This window comes from Thunnus maccoyii, chromosome 3 (assembly GCF_910596095.1).
Source record: "Thunnus maccoyii chromosome 3, fThuMac1.1, whole genome shotgun sequence".
NCBI lineage: Eukaryota > Metazoa > Chordata > Actinopteri > Scombriformes > Scombridae > Thunnus > Thunnus maccoyii.
The window spans coordinates 319318-329113 of NC_056535.1; the positions used below are offsets into that span (position 1 = coordinate 319318).

The 9796-nt window shown below is 39.2% G+C and overlaps 1 protein-coding gene across 1 annotated transcript; it reads left to right on the forward strand.

The window, feature by feature from the left end:
* The first annotated feature begins 5622 nt into the window (after nt 1-5622).
* Nucleotides 5623-8865, forward strand: LOC121894092 (zinc finger and SCAN domain-containing protein 12-like). Its single transcript, XM_042406435.1, has 2 exons — nt 5623-6010; nt 7909-8865. The coding sequence occupies exons 1-2, from the start codon at nt 5839-5841 to the stop codon at nt 8607-8609; spliced, it is 873 nt and encodes a 290-aa protein (XP_042262369.1). The 5' UTR covers nt 5623-5838; the 3' UTR covers nt 8610-8865.
* The last annotated feature ends 931 nt before the right edge of the window (nt 8866-9796 follow it).

The window sequence follows — 9796 nt, forward strand, 5'->3', positions numbered from 1 at the left end:
GGCACCCCAAATGACAGTAAACCCTCTCACCTGTATGTGGCAGAAAGGTCAGGATATGCAAATGCAATATTAATGCAAGACATGCCTACTGGCAAACATCCACTAGCCTACTATAGCACCAAACTAAACGATACCTCAAAACAAATCCGGTATCATGAATGGTATGGCCCACAGATGGCACACCCCATGACTGTGAGGCACAAACTGAGTCGTTCCTGAAGCCACACCCAGACATGCACAAAAAACTAGTTGAAGCTGAGTTTGTTTTAGCAGAAGAACAGAGCCCAACATCTGACTTGTCCTCTCTCATCCAACCTCAAGAAGCAGCCAGCATTTATAAAAAAAGTGTTTAGTCAAAAAGGGGGGAATTTAAGACCCAGATGGGCCCCACACAGGCCTCTGTTGAGGTCCTGATGGTCATTTTCTGACCCCAACCTCTGTACTATACACCTTGATTAAGGAGGCACATGGCAAAGGCCATTGCGCAAGGGGGGAAGTGATATGAAAGTGATACGGAAGATCCAGGGAGTTAGGAGACAAGGGAATTAGTGGTCACTATATTTGACAGCAATGGTTGACAGATTTCTGGCAGATTGTCCAAAATGTGCTGTGCATAATTGAAGAAAAACATTTTTGATGCGTATTGCTACCATTTTGGTGCCAGATGGACCGTTCAGACACACAGTGATAGATTTTATTGACATGGGAGAAGACAGGAAAGCACAAGGCAAAAAAATTTGGCGTACCTGATAAGATCAGTTCAGATAATGGTCCACACTTGGTAAATGCGACGATACAGCTCCTGACTAAGTGTATGGGTATCAAGCACAGGTTAGGGTGTGTGTATCATCCACATTCGCAAGGGATGGTGGAAAGAGCAAATGGTACTTTGAAACTGAGATTGGCTAAGATGTGTTGGAATTTGTGTGAAAGAGGGAGGCTCAAGTGGCAAGATGTGGTGCCTTTGGCACTAATGAAGATGAGAATGCAAACTAACTAACTAATGACGCATTTAACCCTGCATGAAATGCTTACAGGTTGACCTATGCCAGTTGCTTATCTTAGAGGACCCTATAAGGGACCTCTGCTTGAACAGTTAGAAATGGAATTAGCAAGCTATGTCAAACACTTAACTGCTATCCACAAGGCTATCTTTTAACAGGTTAAAGGAGCCACCGAAGGGAGAAGGAGTGAGATCACAGAGGATCTCCAACAGGTACAGCCTGGTGACTTAGTGTACATCAGGGTGTTCAAGAGAAAACAATGGGACCAGCCCAGGAGCGAAGGACCATTCTAGGTGCAGTAGATGATGATGACTAACAACTAGGACTCACACATGGCCCCACCCAGACAAAAGACAACCAAGAAGAAGCAGTACAATAAGTATTTACAACCGATCTTAGATGACTTGCCTTATGGACCCATCTCTATATCTTAGTCACACACTATCCATAGTGTCCATGCACAAGGGCTTCAGTTCAGTCAGTAGGATATCAATTATTTGGGACCCCTTTGGCCCTTTATGAAATTCGCATAGCAAAGGTACAGTGTAAATCCTGGACAAATAGAATTTATACGTTGCCTGTAGGTATAACCCTTGAAATTAGCAATCTCCAATTACTATACTTTTTTGATCAGGTACATCACAGGGTGCATCACAGGGTGTATTATGACGGTTGGTGTATGCCATTAGAGACAACTGCTGATAGAGAAGTGATCACATTGAGACTAGGGCCTGTAATATTGTTTAGTGCGTATGCCAGTTTAGCATGCTACAGCAGGAAAGGTATAGAGTGTACAGCTGAGAAGTTAAACCCTTAAGAACACACCCAAACTCCTGCCATTTTATCCTAACTTATAAAAACAGCCTCAAAAAGATTACTCTTTGAGCTGGCCTCCAAGAACTCCAGAAAATTCTTAAGACCTCTGTTTTGTTTTGCAACCAAATATATCTTTATTTAATCTTTTTTTGCAACAAGGTAATTTGTTTTTTTTAAAATTAGTAACATTAAGTCTCATATTTCCACATATAGTAATTTAATTTTGAAGTAAGCACGTACTTTTATTTTTATTTTGTATTTTATTTTGACGTAAATGCCACTGAAGATTTGAGCACAGTCAGACTAAACTTTATTCGGTACTCAACTGAAGTTACTAAAAGCCAACCAAAGCCTGAATCCTCAACTTGAACTCCTGAAGAAGAACAACAATGCTTGAAACTGAACCTCTGCCTGCTCTCTGAGAGCAATACTGCAAACCAGAAGTAAAGCTGGCCTAGAGACTATCTCAGAGCAGCCTGAAACTGCTTGATTTTTGCATCTACGGATTGCATCTATGAAGATGTCTTTTTATTTATTATTTTCTGCATATTATCTTATGCTTTATCATGTATCCTCAAGACGTTTGGCTATTGATCAATGTCTTCATTTATCCTAAAAGTGTTTGGTTGTTTCTTTGAGCTGCAGTAAACTGTTCACTGGTCACTGTTTGGGACAAGAACTTAAGATTATGAGACTGATTAAATTGAACAAGGGTTAGTGCTCCCTCCTAGCACTAACAAATCCTAACCAAAAAGGAGTTGGTGCCCCAATAACGAGGTAAATGCACAGTTCTGCAAGTATGTTGCCGTGTTTGACCAAGGCCTCCTGTGAAACTGCATCAATTCCAGTTAAACACAGGAAAGCTCACATGGATACAGAAATTCTTAGTGTTTTCTGTCCTCGGTTGAAAAGTTGTATGCCGACATCAGCAACAAGAATGCAATTCTGAAACAAACAGAGGGATTACAGTTCTCAGACACAACCATCTCAAGAACCATATCACTGAGATGATGGCTGAAGATGACAGCAGATATATCCTTTGTACCTCAGACTCTCACTGGATGAGAACCCAGATGTGTGGAGATGCACAGCTGTGTGTGGGTTCGTTAACCCAAGGAAGAAGCTTTTAGAGAGAAACTGCTGTGGCTTTGATACCATTGCAAGGACAGAGTAGTACAAGCGCTTGACAGTTTACTTGATTTCTTTTTACTTTACTTTTTTTTACCAAGAATAATTTCAGTTGGTTGCACCTAGCATCACTTTGAACTAACTGTGTGTCAAACATGCAAGAAAAGGACAACTGACTTAGACTGATGACAGCACAGTGTAACACTTACCAGTAATTACATCTTTCATTTGCAGTCCATGGAAAGGTGTTTTTCCATCGATGCCACGCAGCTGAGCTGTTTAGAAAGGGAGTTTGTAAAACAGTGCTTCATCACTGTCCTTAATGTCAACCCCTCCAATGACACTCAATGCAGTAATCTGAAAAATATCATTTAAAAGCCATGGATACATGTGTTATATTATCACTAGTCATATTAACTAAATTCTAAAAAATTTTAGATATTATTCCAATTTTCCCTTAGTTGGTGTTTGAGACAGTAGTGATGTTATCTTGATTGGATAGCATTTCTGCTGTCCAACCACATACAGCTTAGGTGCCAAGTAAAATATTAACAAAAACTCCTCTCCAACGGGAAGAAACCTCAAGCAAAACCTGGCTCTAGGTGGATGGCCACCTGCCTTGACCGGTTGGGTTGAGAGAGAAAGGGGGGGGGGGGGGGGGCAGAGATATATTCATACGGGTGACAAAGTAAAGGAAAAACTGGTACAGGTCTGAATGCCTGACCCCTACAGTAAGAGGATCTGGTGGCTCTGTTATGTGGTGGGGGGAATTATGCTGGCATGGTTTGAGTTCACTTGTCCCCTTAAAGGGAACCCAGATAGATTGCTGGCCTTCTTCTGGCCCGGACAAAATGGATGTGAACCTGAAATGGCCCACATGTAAAATAACAAATATGGCCCAAATATCCCAAAACAAATGTGGGCCATTTTTGGTTAAGATGCAGTGCTCATCGCTTGGCGATGTGGCCTAAATACTATACAACAAATTTGGCCCACTTTTGGCAATTGTATGGCACAGTCAGCACTGGCTGTCATAGTGTGAGCCTAATGTGGCCCATATTTGAAATAGTGAATATGGCCCAAATATTGCTGAACATTATTGGGCCACTTTAGGTAAGGATGTGGCACAATTGGTACTGGCTTATCTGAATGTGAGCCTGAAGTGGCTATCTTAAACATATGGGCCAGTTCCGGCAAATATACGACACAGTAAGTGTCAGTCCGAACCTCACTGTCCTACGCTGAGACACTCGGCTGGTTGCATCTTGAAGTGAATCGAAATAGGATCAGAGTAACTGTCTCTCTCTTAACTCAACATACCAGACTCTCTGGGTCACACTGGACAGGCTCTGTAACTAACACTTTGTTCAAATTCACATTTCTTAGCATCTTATCACTTATCGTAATACATTTAAAATACTTTAAATCTTACTTCTCTTACTTCATTGAGTTAATTTATATACGACCACTTTGATAACACCTAAACATTGTGATGACATGTGATACAAGGAATCTTGATAGCTGGTAAACAACCTCACTGTGACTGTACTGAAAGACCCAAATATGGTTTCATATTGTGAGTGTAGCCATGTTTTTTGTGTTTTATTCAGAGGATTCACCTCAAACTGAAACATTAGAATGTAAAATGATAACCTACAGTTCCTTTACAAGACAGTTTCAAAATGCCTTAAGGTGTTACTGAGCTAATTTTGTGAAAATTACAAATTACAATAATTGTACTTACTGCAAATGTGTTGCATTTAATTACCACCCATGATTCATAACAATACACATCCTTTATTTGATTTTAAGGGGGGAAAAAATCATTTAACACATTATTTCTTTAAGTTAGCGAGTATTTATAACTCCCAGATATTTAGCATTTCAATAGGCTTTTAACAATAGCAGAAAGGGGACAAAATACACAAGTAAAATTAACTTAATTTCATGAATTGTTGCATTTGAATTTGATCATGTAGTGTACACCATTACTGGTGAATACAAATCTAACAAAACAATACCACAATGATTTATGGTGAAGAATTCAATTTATGGGACTTGTATGAGCTACTGTACATGTTTCATGTATGCACTGTACAAAGATTAACCATCTCTTCTAATCATCCATATGAACAAAATGTATTTAATACACCTAGGACTCAAAGTGTCTTGGATTTTTTACTCATTGTTCACAATTGTTTGTAATGATATCACATATCTTGTCATGCTTTGATAAGACATCTGGCATTTAACTGTTTGGTGCCTCTCTAGATCGCTGCATTCTTTCGAATAGATGAATTAGGCCATACTGTGTATGTCGTCACTGATTAATATCAGCAGATATCTTTCAACATTAGTCTTTTTAGTGCCAAAGTCCCTGTTTTTGTTACTATACTTCCACTGCAGCTCAACACTGCCTGAGGAAATACAAAGAGGAAATTCAATGCTAAAAAGACTGTAAATGTGTCAGATATCCACTTGATATGACTAACTCAGACTGTTGAAGCCTCATATAAGCTTCAGATCAACTTTTAAAACATGTCTTCACGTCTCTACAAAGCACGGTTTAATAACAAGGATTTAAGGACTATGTAATTCAACAGTTGGTGGCGATAATGCTCCGAATGGTGGAAATTCGCCATTAAACAGGAAGAAGAAGAAGAAGAAGAAGAAGAAGGAGAAGAAGGAGAAGAAGAAGAAGAAGAAGAAGAAGACACAGATACACTGCAGCCGGTGTCACTGTTTGTACTTGCACGCTAGCCGATTGTTATGTAAAAGCGGCTAACAACTGCAAGAAACTGAGTGCAAGGCGTCCGCTGAATTAAAAGAAGGAAACAGAAAGAGTATAATTGATTTCTTATCTTCATTCTGATATAACCATCTGTGGGAAATGTCTGCTCTTGAGAGTCTGAAAGAGTTCGCCGAGCAGCGGCTAGCTGCGGCTGTCGATGAGATATTTGAATATTTTGAGAAAACAGTAACTGACTATGACGAGGAATTGGACCGCTATTGCAAGTTGCTGGATATTATTTTGCAGCCTGAAATTAGGCTTCGAAGAGCAGGTTTGTTTTCCTTTACTGCTTAATTTCCCTATGTAACTGTTTCGCTTCGCTAATATACGTTAGACATACACAGTCAGTTAGTACCAGTTAACAGTTAGCTTCTGCTTCTAATGAGCACATCTGGGGTTGGTTGTTAAGGCTAAATATATATATATATATATATTTAAAAATATGCACGCTTTGGTGAAATTACTTTTTGTAAATGTAACGATATGTAGCCTAACTAACAAGACTAACCAGCATTAAATTAATGGCGCTAGATTTGTAACATAGAGATACAACAGCGAACATTACATTCTTTGATCGAATACTATCCAACAATTTTCCAGACAACACAAGCGATCTCGCTGCGATGTTTGGGCTCTCCTGTGTGTAGGAGGGCGTCACGTTGTGTTGGGGTTTATTGTGGCTGCTTGCGCCTGAATTTAAAGACATATTTGACCAATTTTATCAAATATAATTAATTTAAAACGTGTAATGTTAGAGACTGCCGTAGCTGGAAAAAGACAAGAAACTGGATTCCATTGCAGTTTTTCAAATTTCGACAACTTAAAGGATGTGTTCACAATTTTTCAAGTCTGTCTGAAAACAACATTCGGGAGACCAAATGAACATTAAAACTTGTTTTTCTTGCTGTAATCATTCCTCCTGTTCATACTGACCATTAGATGATCCCTTCATAATGTGCTTTAAATGTAAGTGATTGTAGACAAAATCCACAGTCCTCCTCTTGTGCAAAATGTATTTAAAATTTTATCTGAAGCTAAAATGAAGCTTCAGTGTCCAAATGAGTTAAATCAAGCAGATATCTTTCAACATTAGTCTTTTTAGTGCCAAAGTCCCTGTTTTTGTTACTATACTTCTACTGCAGCTCAACACTGTCTGAGGAAATACAAAGAGGAAATTCAATGCTAAAAAGACTGTAAATGTGTCAGATATCCACTTGATGTGACTAACTCAGACTGTTGAAGCCTCATATAAGCTTTAGATCAACTTTTAAATGCATTTTTGCTCAAAATGTCTGCGGACACACTGTTGATTTTGGCCCCCATCACTTACATTGAAAGCACATTTAAAGGGGATCTTCAGTATGAACAGGAGGAATGATTACAGCCAGGAAAACCTCTTTCACTGTTCATATGGACACCTGACCACTGAAGACAGACCTGAAAATCAGCCTGTCCTTTAACATCAACAATGTATCATATAACTTCAGAAATTGCTGGATTTTGTCCATTCAGAAAGTGTGTTAATACAGAATTTCCTCAACCAAAACACAGAGTGCAGTGTAGGAGACACTCATACATGTGACTGAGATGGTTGCACTGAGGAGCCCTGCTCCACTTTTGGACTGTTTCTAACCATGTAATACTGATTTCCTTGTGGATGATAATAATAATGATGATAATGAAATTAAATAATGTATTCCTTTCTGCATGTGTAGAATCTTTACCCAAGATGGATCAGAGTGGTCCTGGTCCACTGATTGACTGCATCTGAAAGGGGAATAAAATGCTAACTGTTCAGCATCACAGAGTAGTCTAATCTGTAAGACAATGTTACTGATACTGAGACCACTGATCCTGCACCAGAGAGAAGTGCTATAAAACCCATCATCTAAATCTAGGAATGAAAGCAACTTGGTGTTATGTTACACAATGATTATGAGTATGCCAAACTCATAATTACAGGGAGGAATCTTGAATCTTGTTTTTATTTTACTAAATATCTATTTTTGGTAGCTGAAGTGCACTTGAATAGCCGGAGGAAGTAAAACCTCGAAGGTCAAGGTACATCAAAACAGAACATACAATCGTAAAACAGTTGTATCACACTGAGATCGACATAAAGGCACAGATATTCATGTTTGTGTATTTGTATATCATTACTTTCTGCAGATGTCCGTTCGCTGACTGTTAGTGCAGAGGTTCCCCCTGAGCAGCAGGAGATGAAGCCCAGTCTGGACCAGGAAGCCCCAGAGCCCCCATGCATTAAAGAGGAACAGGAGGAAGTCTGGAGCAGTCAGGAGGGAGAGCAGCTTCAAGGACTGGAGGAGGCTGATATCACTCTCATCTCTGTGAAAAGTGAAGATGATGAAGAGAAACCTGAGTTATCACAGTTCCATCAAAGCCAAATTGAGGAGCACAGAGAGGCAGAGGCTCCAGCCAGCTGCCCGGCTGAACAGATGAAAGCAGAAGTGGATGGAGAGGACTGTGGAGGATCAGAACCAGCCTGTGATGTACTAGCAGCTACTGCTGACAGCAGTGTAGACAGTTCTGAACCAAAGACTGAAGACAGGGATGATTTGAACAGATTTAATGGAGGTAAAATGCATAAACCTTTCAGCTGTTTATTTTGTGAGAAACGTTTTGTCTGTAAATTGGATTTGGTGATACACGCGAGAGGTCACACAGGGGAGAAACCCTTTAGGTGCTCAGATTGTGGTGAACGTTTTAGCCACCGTGCAGCTCTTAAGCAACACATGATGCTCCACACAGGAGAGAAACCTGTCACTGGCAGTGTGTGTGACAGAAGAATCATCCGGAAATCCCACATCAAAACCCAGGAGTGTGTTGATCAGAGCAGCTGCAGGAAGTGAAGCAATGGTGCTGGTGGACAGGCAGGATTATTAAGCATGGAATGGTCATGGAAGAAACAGAATGGTGTGTAAAAGTTGCCATTGTTTTCCCTCTGGGACAGAAATGAAAACTTTCATTATTCACTGTGTGTGTGTGTGTGTGTGTGTGTGTGTACACAACGTTGTCTGTATGTTTCCAGCCTATGATGGACTGGTGACCTGTCACCCAGTGTGATCTGGGATAGGCTATGAATTAAACTTTTCTTAGGAGGATGAATAATGTCTAATTTCTTCATTAAAAAGGTATATAGTCCCACTTTTACACATCTTTAATGCTTCTTTTAGTAATTTTCCCTTTTTTTTCTTTTCCTTTTTAGTATTTTTATGTGACTTGCATGTTTAAATAAAGCATGGAACATAGCTGGTGTGAAAATGCTGGAATTACAGTGTCTACAATTGACACAGAAACATAAATTAACCTATGATTGTAATTTGTGTCATTAATCAAGCAAAAATGTCAAGCATTTGTTGGTTTTAGCTTGTCAGATGTGAGGATTTGGTACTTCTGTTTCCTTTCATTCTAAATTGAATATGTTATATATGTTATATAACAAATTTAGAGATGTCATCTTGGGCTCTGGAAACTTGTCATGTTCTGTTTTGGGGTTTTTTGTCACTTTTGAGAACAAGTGATTCATCATACAATAGAAATGAGAATTGGACCTTTGAACTTCAGAAAAAAATATTTTTCAAAATCACATCGACATTCACTAATTACTATATATATATATATATGTTCCTGGAACAGAACTTTGCTGTATGTTTGTTTTTTGGTTCACTCCATTTGTCTGCAGCAATGGTGAATATTTTTATATTTAAGTTTTTACGCCATTTCCCACAAGACCAAGACGTTCACAGACTAAACTTGACTGGCTGGACAGAATTGAGGCCTGTTGAGTGGTTGCATCTTGTCTGGATGTAAATGAAAGTTCGGAGGGGTTCAGATTCTAGCAAGTGGAGGTGCAGCAGTAGATAATCATATTTTAGAATATAGATAGTACATCCCAGGACCATGCTTTATTTCAGATGAAAGAAATCTGAAGATTGCTGAGATTGCAGTGCATCACAGATCAAACTGTAGCTTCTGCTCTATAATTCATAGGAATAACTGCATTAAAGGATATGGCTGGTAATTTTATATATCTTTC